The 20,091-nt window shown below is 42.8% G+C and overlaps 1 protein-coding gene and 1 long non-coding RNA gene across 2 annotated transcripts in view; one reads left to right on the top strand and one right to left on the bottom strand.

The window, feature by feature from the left end:
• Positions 1 to 3,130: 3,130 nt before the first annotated feature.
• LOC133228419 (uncharacterized) lies at positions 3,131 to 20,072 on the top strand. Its single transcript, XR_009730197.1, has 2 exons — positions 3,131 to 15,709; positions 19,575 to 20,072. It is a non-coding gene; the product is annotated as an uncharacterized LOC133228419 (long non-coding RNA).
• Positions 16,805 to 20,091, bottom strand: part of ATP2A2 (ATPase sarcoplasmic/endoplasmic reticulum Ca2+ transporting 2) — a 57,392-nt gene continuing 54,105 nt past the window's right edge. The window contains exon 21 of the mRNA XM_061383809.1: positions 16,805 to 17,608. Coding sequence (XP_061239793.1) covers positions 17,595 to 17,608 — 14 coding nt within the window. The 3' untranslated portion in view covers positions 16,805 to 17,594. The remainder of the gene's footprint in view (positions 17,609 to 20,091) is intronic.

Here is a 20,091-nt window from a genome sequence, read left to right as displayed (position 1 = left end):
GCAAGTTAGGGGTGAACCAGGAACTTCCCAGTCTCTGAAACTCCCATCTCACTTCGCTTTGCTGGAGTGGGAGCTTATGGGGGACACTGGTGAGGTCTGCTGAGGCCTTTGGATTGGGACCCCTTCCCCCATAAGACAGCCGTTGCTGGCTCTGGGTTGGGGGGTGTTTCCTGGACTGAGGTCGTATCTCTACTCTAGGACTGAGGGAGGCTGCTTGACAAGGCTTATTGTGTATGTGTGTGTGTGTGTGTGTGTGTGTGTGATGGTGATTGCTGGAAGGCTTATTGTGTGTGTGTGTGTGATGGTGATTGCTGGAAGGCTTATTGTGTGTGTGTGTGTGTGTGTGTGTGATGCTGATTGCTGGAAGGCTTATTGTGTGTGTGTGTGTGATGGTGATTGCTGGAAGGCTTATTGTGTGTGTGTGTGTGTGTGTGTGTGTGTGTGATGGTGATTGCTGGAAGGCTTATTTGTGTGTGTGTGTGAGTGAGTGAGTGAGTGATGGTGATTGCTGGCTACTTGTGTCCTCTCTGAGCCTCCATCCTTTCATTGCCTCCTTGGAGGAATTCCACTGTCCCTAGTAGGAAGCCTGAGCCTCTCAAAGGGAGGATGTCTCCCTGCCACCAGGAAGAAGGCTCAGGTCAATAGCTATGTGGCCCTTAATCTCTCAGGGGTCAGGACCCCTCTCTGGATTGTCTGGTGTGTGGGGTTTTGTGGTAGGGCTGTTAGCATTGGAGTCTTGGAGTGGGTCTTGTGGGAGAAGACTGGACTCCCAGGGCTAAATTTTGGTCCTTTTGGGGTCAGCATCCCTGTGGACATGAGCCATTGCCTTCTGGCTCACAGTCTGTGCCCCTTTGGTGCAAGATCAACAGATTTGTCCTGAGCTCCTCTCAGTGCCAGGTCTAGTCCTATGTAGATCTGTGGCTCTGGGGAAATTAATTTTTAGATCATCATCCACTTACGACTTCAGTCCACTCTCCTCACTGGCCTATCTCCCTTGTCAATCCCCAGGGACAGTGAAGATTCTGTCCAGGAATTGAGAAGGAATGGTAGCAAGCAGGAACCTTTCCTGAGAGAGGCCTCTGTCCTTCAGCCTGGGTGGTACCCAGACTGAAGCCCTGTCCTTGATGGACTAAAACAAGCTGATCCCCAAAGCGCCCACAGGTCCCCACTACTCCCCAGCCCATGCTGCTGCTTAGCTTAGCTTGATGCTGTTTGACAGGAAGGGACAGAGATGACCTCTGTCTGGAGCTACTCTAGCCAGCTGTGTGCTAATCAGGCAGGCAGCTTCTGTCAGCTTAGGGGAGGCCGGGTGAGCCACCTCAGAGGACAAGGCTGTGTGAAGACCCCTAAACAGATCTTGGAGAGCAGCTTCCCATGAAGAAGAACAAAATTGTGCCAGGGCACTAGGGCTAGAGCCTGCCCAGGGCCAGGTAAAAATTTCCTTTCTTTTTTTAAATAAGCATAAAAAATTTAAAATAAAAAAATTTTAAATATAGCATACATATAGAGGAAAAGATGTAGAAACATACATATATACTTTAACCAGGATAAGAACAGTCTCAGAAGACCCCTTGTGCTCAAACCTGATCACATCCCCATTCTCTCCCTCCTCCTGCCCTCTTCTCCCCGCTAGCCCTGCCAGAGGTAACCACTATTGCATATCTTGTTTTTGTACTATACTTTCTGTGAACCTTGAACAAAAAGCTCATTTTTCTCACCTGTAATACTGGTTTTCTATTGTTTTTATTTTCAGTTTTATCAAGTTTTTATCCTAAATAACATTTATTTGTTACTCTTGAACTTAAAGTCATGTTTTAATATTTTACCATGATACATTTACTTAACATTTTTTAAGTTGATTCATATTAATACTCCTATAAATTCATATTTTAATTAATAAACTTTTTTTTAGAACAGTTTTAGATTTGTATAGAAATTGAGTAGGTAGTACAGAGAATTCCCATATACCCTGCACAGTTTTCCCTTCTAAAAATCTTAGCTTTTTTTTTTTGGTTGCGCGGTTGCTAAGTCATGTCCAGTTCTTTGCAACTCCGTAACTGCAGCATGCCAGGCTTCCCTGTCCTTCACTAGCTGCCAGAGTTTGCTCAAATTCTTATCCATTGAGTCAGTGATGCTTTCTAACCATCTTATCCTCTGCTGCCCTCTTCTTTTGCGTTCAGTCTTTCCCAGCATTGAGGTTTTTTCCAATGAGTCGGCTCTCAAGTATTGTAGCTTCAGGTTCAGAATCAGTCCTTCCAATGAATATTCAGGCTTGACTTCCTTTAGGATTGACTGGTTTGATTTCCTTGCAGTCCAGGGGACTCTCAAGAGTCTTCTCCAGCACCACAATTCAGAAGCATCAGTTCTTCAGCACTCAGCCTTCCTTATGGTCCAGCTCTCACATCCGTACATGACACAGAGTACAGGATGTGCTCTGTGCGTTCAGTTGTGTCTGACTTCGTGACCCCTGGGCTGTAGCCTGCCAGGCTCCTCTGTCTGTGGGATTTTCCAGGCAAGAATACTGGAATGGGTTGCCATTTCGTATTCCAGAGGATCTTCCCAGCCCCAGGGACTGAGGCAGTTTCTTTAGCACTGAGCCACCTGGGAAGTCCATTGTGTAGGATGCTATGCTCACTCTCATTGCTATATAATATCCCACTGTGTGCATCTACCACTCCCGAATTAATTCTGCCAATGATGGATTCTGCCATTTTGGTTATTTCTAGTTTTTTTCAAGCAGTGCTGCTTTGTTATATTTTCATGTGTAATTCTGAGAATAAAAGCACAGAGTTGTATAGAGTTACACTTAGAGATAGAATTGAGGTATGTAGGGTATGTGCATGTTCACTTTTACCAGATATGGTGGAAAAGTGTTTTCCAAGAAGTTGTTCAAATTCATGAGCACACCTGCAGCCCTCTGTCCCAATTCCTCACTGACATTTGATATTGTCAAACCATAATTTTCTCCTGGAAGTAGGATGATGTGATTTTAACTTAAAAGTTTCTGTTTTTTTTTTTTTTTAATATGTTTATTTTTGGCTGTGCTGGGCCTTCATTGCTGCACTCGGGTTTTTTCTAGTTGCAGCGAGCAGGACTGTGCTCTTGTTGAGGTGCTCGGTCTGCCTGTTGTGGTGCTCGGTCTTCCTGTTGTGGTGGCTTCTCTTATTGTACAGCATGGGCTCTAGAGCGCTGGCTCAGTAGTTACGGTACTCAGGCTTAGTTGCCCTGTGGGCATGTGGGATCTTAGTTCCCAAACTAAGGATAGAATCCATATCCGTTGTATCGGCAAGCAGATTCTTAGCTGTTGGACCACCAGGGAATTCTCACAAGTTTCTGTAACAAGGTTGACCATCATTTCATATATTTAGGAATTATTTGTGCTTCCTCTTCTTTGAAAGTTTTTTTGACCTATTTTTCTATTGCATTGTTTATATTTTTCACAGAATTTCTTTTTGAAAAATATTCTGGATATAATTCAGAATATTAGTTGCATTTGCATCTTCTTCCAGTTTGTGACTTGCTTTGTCATTCTCTTTAATAGTATGTTTTGATTAACAGAGGTTCTTAATTTTAATGGACTTGAATTTACCACTGTTTCTTTCTTCAAGGTTGTATATTCTTCCTTTTTATGTGTCTGTTGTTGTTTTTTTCTCAGTCACAGCCTGCAGGTTGCCAGATCTCAGTTCCCTGACCAGGGATTGCACCTGGGCCGTGGCAGTGGAAGTCCAGGGTCCCAACCAAGAGGCTGCCAGGGAACTCTCTGTGGCTGTATTTCCTAATTCTTATGAAATCTTTCCTCATCACAAGGTCAAAGATAGATTCACCAGTATATACAGTGCAAGATAGAGATCCAGGTTTATTGATTTTTGAAAATTTATGTTTAAATGTGGATAACCACATATTATTTAAACGTTACTTGTTTTCCCACTGATCTATAATGCCAGCTGGGTTGCAGATCAGATGTTCATAGAGGAGCACCTCTGTTTTTAAGATCTCTTTTCCATACCATTGGTCAGTTTTTCTATCCGAGCGCCTATACCTCACTGTCTTAATTTTACTGCAGCTTTATATAAAGTATTGATATTTGGAAGAGCATGACCTCCTGATCTTATTCTTAGCAGTATTCTGGCTATTCTTAGTTCTTTGTACTTCCATGAAAATTTTTTAATTTAATTTTTATTTTTTTGACACCAAAAACATTTTCTATTGTGGTATAGCCAACTAAAAATCTTGTGATACTTTCAGGTGAACAGTGAAGGGACTCCTCCATACATATACGTGTATCCATTCCATTAAATTGTTAATATTAGATAGTCTGATATATCTATTAAGTTAGATTCATAATTTTCAAAAGGGTGTGAGGTGAAACTTCCCCGTCTTCTTTCTTCTAATTCCCTTCTCAGAAGCAATCATAATTACTAGTTCTTCGTGTACTTTTTCAGAAATAATTTTAAATTGCCGGAGTTTGTATATACACTACTGCCCCTCTTTTTGTACTTGGATGATACATCAGTAGAGTATATTTTAAAAAGTAAACTTTGCATATTCAGTGGGATCTTTCTTAATAGGTCAAATGTATAAATATCAGACATATAAATATTAAACTTTTTGTATTCTTAGTCCTGAATTAAAAGATTTCTGATTAGTTTCCAGACTTAAAAACATATTTTATAATTTCTACTGATTTTGGTTAGTCTTACCTCTATTTCTGTCAGTTCAGTTCAGTTCAGTCACTCATTCGTGTCTGACTCTTTGCAACCCCATAAACTGCAGCACACCAGGCCTCCCTGTCCATCACCAACTCCCAGAGTCCACCCAAACTCATGTCCATTGTGTCCGTGATGCCATCCAACCATCTCATCCTCTGTCGTCCCCTGCTCCTCCTGCCCTCAATCTTGCCCAGCATCAGGGTGTTTTCAAATGAGTCAGCTCGCTGCATCAGATGGCCAAAGTATTGGAGTTTCAGCTTCAACATCAGTCCTTCCAATGAACACCCAGGACTGATCTCCTTTAGGAGATCCAAGGGACTCTCAAGAGTCTTCTCCAACACCATAGTTCAAAAGCCTCAATTCTTAGGTGCTCAGCTTTCTTCACAGTCCAACTCTCACATCCATACACGACCACTGGAAAAACCATAGCCTTGACTAGATGGACCTTTGTTGGCAAAGTAATGTCTCTGCTTTTGAATATGCTATCCAGGTTGGTCATAACTTTCCTTCCAAGGAGGAAGCGTCTTTTAATTTCATGGCTGCAATTACCATCCGCAGTGATTTTGGAGCCCAGAAAAATAAAGTCAGCCACTGTTTCCATTGTTTCCCCATCTATTTGCCATGAAGTGGTGGGACCGGATGCCATGATCTTAGTTTTCTGAATGTTGAGCTTTAAGCCAACTTTTTCACTCTCCTCTTTCACTTTCATCAAGAGGCTCTTTAGTTCTTCACTTTCTGCCATAAGGGTGGTGTCATCTGCATATCTGAGGTTATTGTTATTTCTCCCTGCAATCTTGATTCCAGCTTGTGCTTCTTCCAGCCCAGCGTTTCTCATGATGTACTCTGCATAGAAGTTAAATAAGCAGGGTGACAATATACAGCCTTGACGTACTCCTTTTCCTATTTGGAACCAGTCTGTTGTTCCATGTCCAGTTCTAACTGTTGCTTCCTGACCTGCATACAGGTTTCTCAAGAAGCAGGTCAGGTGGTCTGGTATCCCCATCTCTTGAAGAGTTTTCCACAGTTTATTGTGATCCACATAGTCAAAAGCTTTGGCATAGTCAATAAAGCAGAAATAGATGTTTTTCTGGAACTCTTGCTTTTTCCATGATCCAGTGGATGTTGGCAATTTGATCTCTGGTTCCTCTGCCTTTTCTAAAACCAGCTTGAACATCTGGAAGTTCATGGTTCACGTATTGCTGAAGCCTGGCTTGGAGAATTTTGAGCATTACTTTACTAGCGTGTGAGATGAGTGCAATTGTGCGGTAGTTTGAGCATTCTTTGACATTGCCTTTCTTTGGGATTGGAATGAAAACTAATCTTTTCCAGTCCTGTGGCCACTGGTGAGTTTTTCAAATTTGCTGGCATATTGAGTGGAGCACTTTCACAGCATCATTTTTTAAGGTTTCAAATAGCTCCACTGGAATTCCATCACCTCCACTAGCTTTATTCATAGTGATGCTTCCTAAGGCCCACCTGACTTCACATTCCAGGATGTCTGGCTCTAGGCGAGTGTGAATGATCACACCTTCTTGATTATCTGGGTCGTGAAGATCTTTTTTGTACAGTTCTGTATATTCTTGCCACCTCTTAATATCTTCTGGTTCTGTTAGGTCCATACCATTTGTGTCCTTTATTGAGCCCATTCTTTGCATGAAATGTTCCCTTGGTATCTCTAATTTTCTTGAAGAGATCTCTAGTCTTTCCCATTCTGTTGTTTTCCTCTATTTCTTTGCAATGATCCCTGAGGAAGGCTTTCTTATCTCTCCTTGCTATTCTTTGGAATTCTGCATTCAAATGGGTGTATCTTTCCTTTTCTCATTTGCTTTTCGCTTCACTTCTGTCTACAGCTATCTGTCATTTAGTGTTTAGGAAATAGCAAGTATCTACCTCTGGAGCTAGCCAGTGACTTTGCCATGCCCCTGGGTGACAGAGGCCTGCGCTGCTTACCCCTGCCCCCATCTAGAGTTTCACTTAGTGTGAGTCTGCTGGTGAAGAACTCTGTCAGAAAATATTTGAGTTTGATTCTTTAATTACTGTATCTTTTCTTCAGGTTTAGATCTAGGCTGCCAGTGATTTCAGCACACGTGGCTGTCATCTCGCTGTTTTCTGGCCTCCACTAACTGTTGAGAAGTCAGCAGTGTGCTCTCTCTCCGTAAAGGCAGTGCCTTTCCCCGAGCTCCCGTCCCCCACCCCACCATTGGGATTTTCTCTGTCTTTGGTTCTCTACAATTCAGTATTTAACTGTATTGAACTGGCTGTTTTGTTATTTACCCTTTTGGGAATTTGTTGGGATTCTCTCATCTATGGATTACCAGTTCTAGAAAATCCTCAGCCATTCTGTCTTCAAATGCCTCTCATAGGCTCTTCTTCTGAGACTATGGTAAAATGTGCATTTACTTTGTCACCTTTCTCTGTCTGTTTTCCAGGTATTTTAACCTTTCTTCTATATTTTCTAGCTTTTTTTCCCCTTTGTCTGCTGCACTCTGGGTATTTTTTTCTCATCTATCTTCCACTTTGTTATTTTGCAGTGTCCACCCTGATACCATGTCCATCCATTAAGTTTTTAATTTTGGTGATTGTACTTTTCATTTCTAGGGTTCCATGTAATTTTCCTCTGCTATGTACACCTTTTTAAAAATTTAGTTTGAGCTTCTCTCTTTTTTAAAAAATGTTTAAGTATTTATTTATTTTTTGCTGCACTGGGTCTTTGCTGCTGCCCAGAGGGTTTCTCTGGTTGTGGAGAGCAGGGGTTGTTCTGTAGTTGGGGCACTCAGGCTTGTCATTACAGTGGTTTCTCTTGTTGCTGAGCATGGACAATGACTTTCTTTGGCCTTCAGTAGTAACAGCACGTGGGTTTTAGTAGTGGCAGCTCTTGGGCTCCAGAGCAAAGGCTCAGTGGTTGTGCTCAGGGTTAGTTGCCACGTGGCATGTGGGATCTTCCCCAATCAGGGATCAAACCAATGTCCCCTGAATTGCAAGGTGGATTCTTAACCACTGGACCTCCAGGGGAGCCCTGCTGTGTTCACTTTTAATAATTTCCTGTGTCCTGCAGATTTTTGTCTATTTTTCTTTAAGCAAAGTAAATGTGGCTGTTTCGTATCTAATACTTCCCATATGTGAAGTCTAGATGGATCTGTAATGTGCATTTCTCCAGGCTCTCATGGTACCTTGTTTTATTATGTACTTGGTTGCTTTCTACTGTGTGCTGCTTTGAAAAATAATTGTGCAGTTATCTAAGGCATAAAATGAAGGTGCCTTCCACAGGATAGGATTTACATTTATTTCTGCTTGGTGCTTAGGATTACTGCCTGTGACTAAACGCATTGAGGTTTCATAGATCACTGCCAGGACAGAGTCTGGGCCGCGGAGCCGCAAGAGTGAGTGTTTACTCTCTCAGGGGTGTACATGTGGTTTCGGCTCTGCTGAGCACCAAGGCACTGCTGCATACAGTCCTTTGAGTTTGGGGAGGGTGTGCTTATGCCCTGAGATGTCAGCTCTTCAGGGGTCACAGCTGAATGTCCTTTGGGATTTCTCACTTTTGGTGGGCCCTGGACTTGACTTTCTCTTTTTCTGTGAGCCCTCAGAATCCCTGCTTGCTTTCACAGCTCAGTTTATTTGCATAGGTAGATGCCACTAGGAGAAACAGGTAAAATTTTCTCCTGGTGGGTGTTCTGTTATCTGTTTCGCTTTCTTTTAGATTTTTGCCTGGAAATTCAGGACTATCTTACAGTTCTTTGATTCTTCTATGAGGATTTTTTTTAAAGTTTGAGGAGTGGCCAAGATGGTGGAATAGGAAGACCCTGAGCCCATCTCCTCTCATGGGCACACCAAAACTACAACTGTTTACATAGCAGCTATTGCTGGGAATGACCCCAAGAATAGCAGAAAAGATCTACAATTAAAGATAAAAAGGAACCATGAGACAGGTAGGAAGGGTTGAGATGCAGTATACTCAAGACTTACAGAACCATATATGGGAGGACAGTCACAGAGATATTTCTCCCAAGGAGGAAGGGGTCTGAGCCCCACATAGGGCTCCCTAGCCCAGATCCCACAGTAGGAAAGTGAATCTCCCAAACATCTGGCTTCGAAGATCAGTGGGACTTCCTTTTGGGAGAGTCAGAGGGCTGTGGGAAATAAGAGACTCCACTGTTACAGGCCACACACAAAATCACGAAACCAGCTTTACAGTGGATGAATGGATAAAGATGTGCTGTGTGTATATTATGTTTCTGTGTGTGTGTGTTATTCAACCATCAAAAAGAGTGAAATCTTGCCATTTGCAACAACATGGATGGATCTAGCAGCTAATTATGCTAAGTGAAGTAAGGCAGAGAAAGACAAATACAGTATAGTTTCATTTATATGCGAAATCTGAAAAACAAACGAAACGTAACAAGAACAGAGTCAGAGACACACGTGGTTACAAGAGGGTACGGATGTGTTGTGAGGAGAGAAGTAGGTGAGGGAGGTTAAGAGGTATGAACTTACAGTTACAAAATATTGAGTCACAGGTATGAAGTATACAGTGTGAGGAATATGGGCAGTACTAATAATCTCTTTGTACAGTGACAGATGGTGACGAGACTTACTGTGGTGATCCTTTTGAAATACATAGAAGTACTGAATCACTATGTTGTGTACCAAGAACTAATAAAGTGTTTTGGGTCAATTGTGCTTAAAAAACAAATTCATAGAGAAAAAGATCGGATTTGTGGTTACCTGAGTTGAGGGATGAGGACTGGTGTGATTGGACTGTTTAGTCACTCAGTTGTGTCCACTGCTTTGTGATCCTGTGGACTGTAGCACGCCAGGGCTCCACTGTCCTTCACTATCTCCTGGAGTTGGCTCAAATTCATGCCCGTTGAATTGGTGATGCTGTCTAACCATCTCATCCTCCGCCCCCTTCTCCTTTTCCCGTCAATCTTTCCCAGCATCAGGGTCTTTTCCAATGAGTCAACTCTTCGCATCAGGTGGCCAGAGTTGGAACTTCAGCATCAGTCCTTCCAGTGAATATTCAGGGTCGATCTCCTTTAGTATTGACTGGTTTCATCTCCTTGCTGTCCAAGGGACTCTCAAGAGTCTTCTCCAGCACCACAATCAGAAAGCATCAATTCTTTGACGCTTAGCCTTCTTTATGGTCCAGCTCTCCCAGCTGTACGTGACTACTGGAAAAACCATACCTTTGACTACATGGACCTTTGTCAGCAAAGTGATGTCTCTGCTTTTTAATACATTGTCTAGGTTTGTCATAGCTTTCCTTCCAAGGAACAAGCCTCTTAATTTCATGGCTGCAGTCACTGCAGTGATTTTGGAGCCCAAGAGAATAAAAACTGTCACTGCTTCCATTTTTTCCCCTTCTGTTTGCCATGAAGTGGTGGGATTGGATGCCGTGATCTTAGGGACTGGTTGAAGGTGGTCAAAAGGTACAAACTTCTACTTACCTAATTAGTAAGTCCCAGGGATGTAATGTACAATGTGAAAACACTGCTGTACGATATATGTAAGTTAAGAGAGTAAATCCTCAATTCTTAACACAAGGAAAAAATTTTTTTCTATTTCTTTAATGTTTGATCTAAATGAAATGATATTCACTAAGCTTATTGTGGTAATCATTTCATGAGGTAAATAAGTCAAATTATTATACACCTTAATATATGTATGTAAATTGCATCTGAATAGAATTGGAAGAAAAATAAAGTTATTAAAATTATACCCAAATAAATATTTATCCCAGCATTTTTAAAATAAACTTTAAGAATGCTTTTAGATTTATGAAAAATTAAGCAGATGGTACAGTGTTCTCATAACCCCAGACCTAGTTGCCCATTAACATTTTACAACAATATGGTACATTTATCATAATGCATACATTAACTCATCTCACACGCTGGTAAAGTAAGGCTCAAAATTCTCCAAGCCAGGCTTCAGCAATACGTGAACCGTGAACTTCCAGATGTTCAAGCTGGTTTTAGAAAAGGCAGAGGAACCAGAGATCAAATTGCCAACATTCGCTGGATCATAGAAAAAGCAAGAGAGTTCCAGAAAAACATCTATTTCTGCTTTATTGACTATGCCAAAGCCTTTGACTGTGTGGATCACAATAAACTGTGGAAAACTCTTCAAGAGATGGGGATACCAGACCACCTGACCTGCCTCTTGAGAAACCTGTATGCAGGTCAGGAAGCAACAGTTAGAACTGGACATGGAACAACAGACTGGTTCCAAATAGGAAAAGGAGTACGTCAAGGCTGTATATTGTCACCCTGCTTATTTAACTTCTGTGCAGAGTACATCATGAGAAACGCTGGGCTGGAAGAAGCACAAGCTGGAATCAAGATTGCAGGGAGAAATATCAATAATCTCAGATATGCAGATGACACCACCCTTATGGCAGAAAGTGAAGAGGAACTAAAAAGCCTCTTGATGAAAGTGAAAGAGGAGAGTGAAAAAGTTGGCTTAAAGCTCAGCATTCAGAAAAGGAAGATCATGGTATCTGGTCCCATCACTTCATGGCAAAATCGATGGGGAAACAGTGGAAACAGTGTCAGACTTTGTTTTTTTGGGTTCCAAAATCACTGTGGATGGTGATTGCAGCCATGAAATTAAAAGACGCTTGCTCCTTGGAAGGAAAGTTACGACCAACCTGGATAGCATAATTGAAAAGCAGAGACATTACTATGCCAACAAAGGTCCATCTAGTCAAGGCTATGGTTTTTCCAGTGGTCGTGTATGGATGTGAGAGTTGGACTGTGAAGAAAGCTGAGCACCGAAGAATTGATGCTTTTGAACTGTGGTGTTGGAGAAGACTCTTGAGAGTCCCTTGGACTGCAGGGAGATCCAACCAGTCCGTTCTGAAGATCAGCCCTGGGATTTCTTTGGAAGGAATGATGCTAAAGCTGAAACTCCAGTACTTTGGCCACCTCATGCAAAGAGTTGACTCATTGGAAAAGACCCTGATGCTGGGAGGGGTTGGGGGCATGAGAAGAAGGGGACAAGAGAGGATGAGATGGCTGGATGGCATCACTGACTCGATGGACGTGAGTCTGGGTGAACTCCGGGAGTTGGTGATGGACAGGGAGGCCTGGTGTGCTGCGATTCGTGGGGTCGCAAAGAGTCGGACACGACTGAGCGACTGAACTGAACTGAACTGATAAATTAACTAAAGTCTGTATTTATTCAGATTTCCTTAGTTTCCCTGTTTCTATCCCAGGATCCCATTCAGGATACCACGTTGCATTTAGTCATCGTGTGTTTGTAGGCTTCTCTTGGCTGTGAAAGTTTCTCAGACTTTCCTTGTTTTTGATGACCTCAATAGTTTTGAGGAGCATTGGTCAGGGATTTTACAGAATGTCTTTTGGGACTTGTCAGATGTTTTCCCTTTGACTAGACTGAGGTTATGTGTTTTGGAAGAAAGACCACATGCCATTTTCTTCATATCAAGGATACATGCTCTCAAGATGACATCACTTAGCTGAGGTAGTGTCTGCCAGCTTTCTCTACTGAGTTACTCTTTCCCCTGTCTACATTGTATGTACTCTGGAATGAAGTCACTATTTGACTTAAACGCATGCTTAAGGGATGGGGAGTTATGCTTCACCTCCTTGATGGCAGGTTTTCTATAGAAACTACCTGGACTTCTTGTACATTGGAGATTTCCATTTTTTTCCCACTTATTTATATCAATAGGAACTTATGGATATTTCATACTTTGGGTTATAATCCAATACCACTTTGTTGTTCTAATTATTTTGGCTTTGGCCATTCAAAGCTTCTTCACTTGGCTTCTATGTCCCTTTGATATAACTTCATCTTTGATCATTGTTTTTGAGCACTTCCTTACTATCTCGCACTCCAGTGTTCTCCAGGCACTTGTTCATTTTCTGCCTCAATCCTAGAGTCAGCTACTTAAGGAGCTTCAGGATCAGTCCTTTCAATGAATATTCAGGACTGATTTCCCTTAGGATTGACTGGTTTGATCTCCTTGCAGTCCAAGGAACTCTAAAGTAGTCTTCTCCAACACCACAGTTCAAAAGCATCAGTTCTTTGGCATCAGCTTTCTTTATGGTCCAACTCTCACATCTGTATGTGACTACTGGAAAAACCATAGCTTTGACTAGATGGACCTTTGTCAGCAAATGTCTCTACTTTTTAATATGCTATATGTGATCTAGGTTTGTCTTAGCTTTTCTTCCAATTTCATGTCTGCAGTCACCTTCTGCAGTGATTCTGGAGCCCAGGAAATCTGCCAGTTTCCATTTTTCCCCCATCTGATAGCCATGAAGTAATGGGACCAGATCCATGATCTTAGTTTTTTGAATGTTGAGTTTTAAGCCAGCTTTTTCACTCTCCTCTTTCACCTTCCTCAAGAGGTTCTTTAGTTGCTCTTTGCTTTCTGTCATTAGAGTGGTGCTATCTACATATCTGAGGTTGTTGAATATTTCTCCCAGCAATCTTGATTCCAGCTTGTGATTCGTCTAGCTTGGCATTATGCATGATGTACCCTGCATATAAGCCGGTGACAATATATAGCCGTGACATACTCCTTTCCCAATCTTGAACCAGTCCATTGTTCCATGTCCAGTTCTGTTGCTTCTTGACTTGCATACAGGTTTCTCAGGAGTCAGATAAGTTGTTCTGGTATTCCCATATTTTTAAGGATTTTCCACAATTTGTTGGGATCCACACAGTCAGATGCTTTTGCATAGTCAGTAAAGCAGATGTTTTTCTGGAATTCTCTTGCTTTTTCTATGATCCAACAAATGTTGGCAATTTGATCTCCGGTTCCTCTGCCTTTTCTAAATCCAGCTTGTACATCTGAAAGTTCTTGGTTCACTTAATGTTGAAGCCTAGCTTGAAGGATTTTGAGCATTTTGAGAATATTGAGTCTCCACGTTTTCCTTTTGCTGTTTTTTTCCCCCTTATAGTTGATTTCTGGTCTCATAGCATTGTGGGTCAGAAGAGATACTTGCTATGACTTGTTTTCTTAAATTTTGGGGGTTCCTTGGTAGCTCAGATGGTAAAGAATCTGCCTGCAATGTGGGAGACTGGGTTTGATCCCTGGGTTGGGAAGATCCCCTGGAGAAGGGAACAGCTACCCACTCCAGTATTCTTGCCTGGAGAATCCCATGGACAGAAGAGCCTGGTGGGCTACAGTCCATGGGGTTGCAGAGTTGGACATGATTTACCAGCAACCCTTGGTTTATTACTCTATCCTGGAGAATGTTCCATATGTACTTGAGTGTATATTTTGCTGCTCTTGGGTGGGACGTTTTTATATATGGAAGCAACCCAAATACCCATCAGTAGATAAATGTATCAAGATATGGAATATAACAGTAGAAAATTACTCAGCCATAAGAAAAGAATGAACTTTTTCCATTTGCAACAGCATGGATGGACCTATATTCATTGAGCAAACAATGTATATTGGATATCACTCCTTGTTGACTCATAGATCTAACCCTGGGTTTTCTGAAGGCTGTGTAATATTCCATGGTTAACAGCTAACTTGTTTATTGATGGGCATGCCGGTTATTTCCAATCTTTTGCTAACAGTAGTGTAGCAGGATTGTGTCTGTGAACACGGGGGAGGATTTCACCAAAGTGAAGTGCTTGGTCAAAGGGTCTGGATGTTTAAGAATGTCATTGAGCATGTATGTGTTGTTGCTCCAGTTGTGTCCAACTCTTTGTGACCCTGTGAGCTGCAGCCCACCAGGTGTTCTATCCATGGGATTCTCCAGGCAAGAATACTGGAGTGGGTTGCCATGTCCTCCTTCAGATCTTCCCAACTCAGGGGTCGAACCTGCATTTCTTACATCTCCTGCGTTGGCAGGCAGGTTCCAGGCAGGTTCTTTACCACTAGTACCACCTGGGAAGCCCTTAAAAATGTCATAGATATTGTCAAACTGCCCTCTGGATGTTGGGCCAATTTATATTTTTACCATCAGCATGAGCTGCTTCCTAACGGCAGCTGCAGAAGAGAGAACATCAAAGTTTGATCTTTGCTAATTATATGTGAGACTTCCCTGGTGGCTCAGTGGGAAAGAATCCTCCTGCCAGTGCAGGAGATGTGGGTTGATCCCTAGGTTGGGAAGATCCTCTGGAGAAGGAAATGGCTACCCACTCCAGTACGCTTGCCTGGAAAATCCCATGGACAGAGGAGCCTGGCAGGCTGCAAGTCCATGGAGGTCAGAGTCAGGCATGACTTAGTGATTCAACAGTTAACTCCAGAGAGGTATATTCTACCCCCCAAAGTTTACATTTTTATGTGATCAGTTTATCACTCATCTGGGATTTTGTATTATGCTTAGAGTCTTTTCATTTCCATGTTTTCTCCTGTTTTTTCCCCCTCCTCCTTGGTACTTTTATATTTAAAAAAACAACTCGGACTTGCAGGCAGGCACAATGAACCCCTATGTATGTAACATCCAAGCATTACTTAAATGAAACTGCTCTCCCTCCCTCTTGGAACCACTGACTGCTCACTTCCTGTTCCTGTGGCTGTCTGTGAACTTGTAACTGACCTGTTTACTTCCAGGCCACAAAGGTGAGAAGCTTGCACTGAGTGAATCCACCACCTGGCTGTTGAGCTTTCTGTGCGCTGGACTTTATCATCAGGGAAGCTAGTGCACATGGCTTGGCATAGAGTCTGATATGGCTATGGACTTACCTGGTAGTTCAGTGGTTAAGGCTGTGCTTCCAATGCAGGGGACACAGGTTTGATCCCTGGTTGGGAAACTAAGATCCTGCATGCTGGGCAGTGTGGCCAATAACAAAAAGGCTGATGTGGTTTTTGTTTTGTGTATCTTAATATACACTGTACTTGATATTAGCTCTTGATGCCGGGGTTTATTCAGTTTCATTGATACAGAGTGATTTCAACATATCTCAAGCATGCTTCCTTATTTTCCTATTGTTGGTCATTTAGGTTGTTTCCAGTGCTTTTAGAAACATCTTAGTATGGCTCTTCCAGCACTTGTGAGGAATTCTCTAAGGTAAGGACCTGTGAGGTTATATGTTAACAGCATCTGTAAATTTACCAGATGACATCCCCAGTCTCCCCGTCCTTGGTATTAGAAGACCCTTTTTTTTTTTTGGTCAGTCGATGGGTGTGAAATGGTATCTGATTGTGAATTTATGTAAGTTCTTTTGTTTATATGACTTGGCCATTTTTCTTTAGCAGTGTAACTTAATTTTTCAAATCTTTTGATCCATTTGATTGAGTCTAAGGGAGACATGGTCTTTTTTCCCCCCAGAATAAACACTGACAAAATGGATAGCCCAGCTTTCATGTACTAAGCTAGACAATGCATTTAATGATTATAGCTTTACTGCTGGGGTTTGGTACTGCTTCCTTGCTATTCTTACATTTGCTAATCATTTTCATTAGAATCAGTCTAGCATCAAAACGCATGACTTGCGTACATTCATATATTCCTACAAGTGAGGGTTCTCATTGATCCCGGAGGACCACTGCTCCCTTTTGTTTGCCCCCAGGCGTTTTCCCTTCTCTTGTCTGACTGTAGTGACTCTCCAGGACAGCACTAAGCTGTGGGCAGTAGTAGATAGTGAGTGTGTTCTGGAAGTCAGTACTTCTGGGACATCAAAATAGATGTTAAGTCAAATATCCCCCCATCCCCCCAAAATCTTTTTTCCCCATGTATGTGGAGTTGATTTCAGTTATTTAAAAACTGAGTACAGCTGAGTTACTTAGTTCTTTTCTCTATCTAGTGGGTATGTACGAAATTTTAATTTTGATATGAGTAGTATTACAAGCATCTCTCCATCATTATAGTTCCCAAGCTGCTGACAGCTTTTAAATCATGATCATTCTCTCTGAAAACCCCACTGACGACACACATACTTCTCCTCATACTTGAGGTAGTGGAGCCAGGACAGGAATATTCTATAGCTCTCATGTCACACAAGCAGACCTTCTACCACTCTGCTCTCCTACTGGCATAGAGTCAACAGGAACTTCCTGTCCCTTTTATCTACCCAAGGGCACAGGGTGCCAGGGTTGGAGGCCCTTAGTGCCCATCACCCACCCGCGCCTCCCACAGGAGAACAGTCAACAGCACACTGTGAACTTATCATAGAATAGATTTATTTACCTGAAACCATGTCTGTGCAATGCTTGTTACCAGCACAGAAATAAACTGATCTCTATTTACAGTCTAAAGTCAAACATGCGTTGTGATAAACTGACGTTTAGCATTTTATTGATATAAATGCATCACAATATTTGTATTGCACCAACATCTGTCTACTGCTTCTGATTTCATTAAATAAATTACATTTAATACAGTGCAAAATAGCTGTTTGCACACTCAGGAAAATAACTGAAGTTATGAACTAGAAGCCTACATTTTTAACCACTCAACACCTGTAGTGTTTTCAATAAATTTATAAATAAGCAAACTGTACAGGGCCAATTAAAAAGTAGCATGTTTCAATGACACCATAGAGAAATCTGGCTACTTACAACTGAAGGCATGCATTACAATTGAATATTGTACATTTATTTAAGCTATGATACTTTGCACAGAGAAATACGGAGACTTGGCTGATGGCTTCTAAGTTCTTGGATAAGGTTTCAGAACCTCATTCTTCTTGCAGCAAAGAAACCAGACTTCTCTGGAGAGGCTTTCTGATTCATTAAGTTAAATTGTACATTTGTTATTATTTTGATTCAAAAGCTAAAACCCCACTGGTAATACACGTTTCCTCCACATAACACACAACAAGTTGGGGACTTTTTTCTAATTTTCTTTTTCCCCCAACATCAATCATGCAGAGGGCTGGTAGATGTGTTGCTAAAAAACGCACATGCACGCAACTGAACACCCTTAAATTTCTGCAAAATGGTTTAGGAAGCGGTTACTCCAGTATTGCTGAAAAGGAAAGAGAGAGGAAATCAGCTTTATGAAATATGGGGAGGAAATGTTAGAATAACTAATTTAAGACTGGGATTAATAGTGACAGATGAAAAGGAATGTTCAGTTTGATCTTTTAAGATTTCAGACCAGCATTTCTGATTAACTCACAGGCCCCTCCTGTCATTTGGCTACAGAGTATCCCACCAGGCAGACACTTAATCGCTTCAGGTTTAACAGAAGTTGAGAAAGTCCTTGGTTAGCAGTGCAGGGGGTGAGGAAGGCCAAGCAGAGTGAGCAGTATGGTAATCAGCGCCAAGCCTCTAGCTCCTATCCCTTCCTTCCCTCGGGACCAGCCTCTGGGCTGCAGGCCCAGCCAGACCCAGTCCTTGAAGGGGAACTGCTTATCACTGTTCCCTTTCAAGAAAAAAGGCTGCAGATTACCCTCAATTGTTAACTGCCGGGTGGTGGTCTTTCAGTGTGCTGTATGCACATTGCAAACACAGCAGGCCTGGCAGACACTGAGCTAAGGCTTGTGGTCTCAGATATTCCTGAGGTCTGCCCACCACATGGACATGCAGGGGTCTGGGCCCCAGTCTGAGGTAAATGGAAGCAGCCACTTGTGAGGGAAGGTGGCAGTTGCCCTGCTTGTGTCTGAGCTCTTGCAGCTCTTCCTACCCAGCGTGCCACCTGCTCTATGGAGATGCAGAATGAGTTGCTGGCATGGCACCCCATTTAGGGAACATGTAAGAATGCCATTTCCTGGGCAAAGGAAAGAGGTCAGTCTGGGTATGGGGTGGCAAAAAGCAAAACACTGAGGGGATGGGCCTTCAGCCCACTTGCTGACAGGAAAGAACCTAGAGCAAGTTTCAGGCAAGAGCTGCCTGTGAGTCCATGGGCAGGGAGGATGAGGCCGACACTGCCTTCCTTGCAGGTACCTGGTGAGGATGGCTGGACTCCTCCTGCTCCCCACAAGTTCAGGGGCCAGGGATGTGCCCACAGCAGCACCAACTACTGAGGAGGTGCCAGTGTGGACATGGTTTTTGGTGGCAAAGCCTGAAGCAGAGCAGCTAAGGGGCTCTGTAGCACCAGGTCTCCCTGACTCCCAGCTGTCTGGGTTGAGGGAAGTGGGTGCCCAAACCACCTGTGGATTGGACAGGCCTGAAGCTGAGAAACCACAGGGCAACAGCCACCCATACCATTAAACAACTTCTGTAAAGGCCAATAAATCATCAAGGAACTGAGTCAGGAAAAGCTGACCATTGAATAGCACCCCACCCAACAAGCTCAGACATCCTGGTTTGGTTTGCAGCCAAGACACACTCCTTGCATTTGATTTGCTCAACTTGTTTCTTTCTGCAATTCATAATGCTAAAGTTGGCAAAACGTACCTCCTATAGTCTCTGCCAAGCAAACCAGCTTCCCTTTCCTCTGAGGCCTCAGGGAGCCAGACCAGGACTCTGCGTTAAGAATCCGTCTCCATGTGCCCTTTCTACCCCGTACACGGAAACCTCTTAAACTTTGGCAGCACCCTGTTCTGCTTGATACCTGTTAACCTTCCTCATACTCGCAGCATTTACATGTTATTCAGCTGGCCCTGTATCCGGGTCTTCAGGTACCCACGAGAACATGAGGGGCTTCACACGGAGGGAGCTACCAGCATGAATATGTACTGCCTAGGCCCTTCACTTTGGCTAATGCTCGGCTGTGGTCTAGTAACTGCTTTAATGTACCCTGGAGAGAAAAGATAAGTCTTAGCTACAAAGGATATGACCCAGAAGGTAGAAAAAGATGGCCTACTTAAAAATGAACCAGGGAATTCCCCAGTGACCCAGTGGTTAGGACTCTGTTCTCACTGCTGGAGCCCTAGTTCAAAATATCCTGCAAGCTGTGTGGTGTGACCGGGTGGGGAGAACAAAATGATGCATGAGTTTACTGGTTCAGTTACTTGCTTTCGCTTGCTTTTTGCTTTTTAATGATCCAGGTAGCAAGATTCTGGGACCAGTCCTTGCCGCTAACAAAGATCAAAGAAACTGACAAGTTTTCCTGTGATCTGCATCTCAGCGTTTGTGAAGGTACCTGTCAGTCTGACCAAAGCAGAACTACTCTGTCTTCCCCCAGGTCCTCCCTGACACCTGGCTGTGCCGCTGTCCAAGGTAGTGGGTGGCATCTAGAGCAGCCACTCCAGCCCACAGGTGCCATGTATCGTGTACCCGCTCCTCTCAGGGTGCCTGACTCATCAGTGTCTTATACAGCCAGGTCATTTAGTGGCAGTCACCTTTAGGCTAAAGCATCCAAATTCCAGGGAATACTCACGTTAGTTGATGGATGTTGGAAGGCATTGGAGGAAAACACCACAGTTAGGACTGTTAATGACTTATACACTGTTGGTAAGACTGATCTCGAACATGCGCAAACATTTATCATAGTAACAATGGTGGTGGTTAGTGCCACATTCAAATAAAAATAGTTCTATACAATATGTTCATTTGGTCATGTGC

The sequence above is a fragment of the Bos javanicus genome, chromosome 17 (assembly GCF_032452875.1).
Source record: "Bos javanicus breed banteng chromosome 17, ARS-OSU_banteng_1.0, whole genome shotgun sequence".
NCBI classification, from domain to species: domain Eukaryota; kingdom Metazoa; phylum Chordata; class Mammalia; order Artiodactyla; family Bovidae; genus Bos; species Bos javanicus.
The sequence above is the reverse complement of the archived record's forward strand: the minus strand, read 5'-3'. Positions and strand labels throughout refer to the sequence as shown.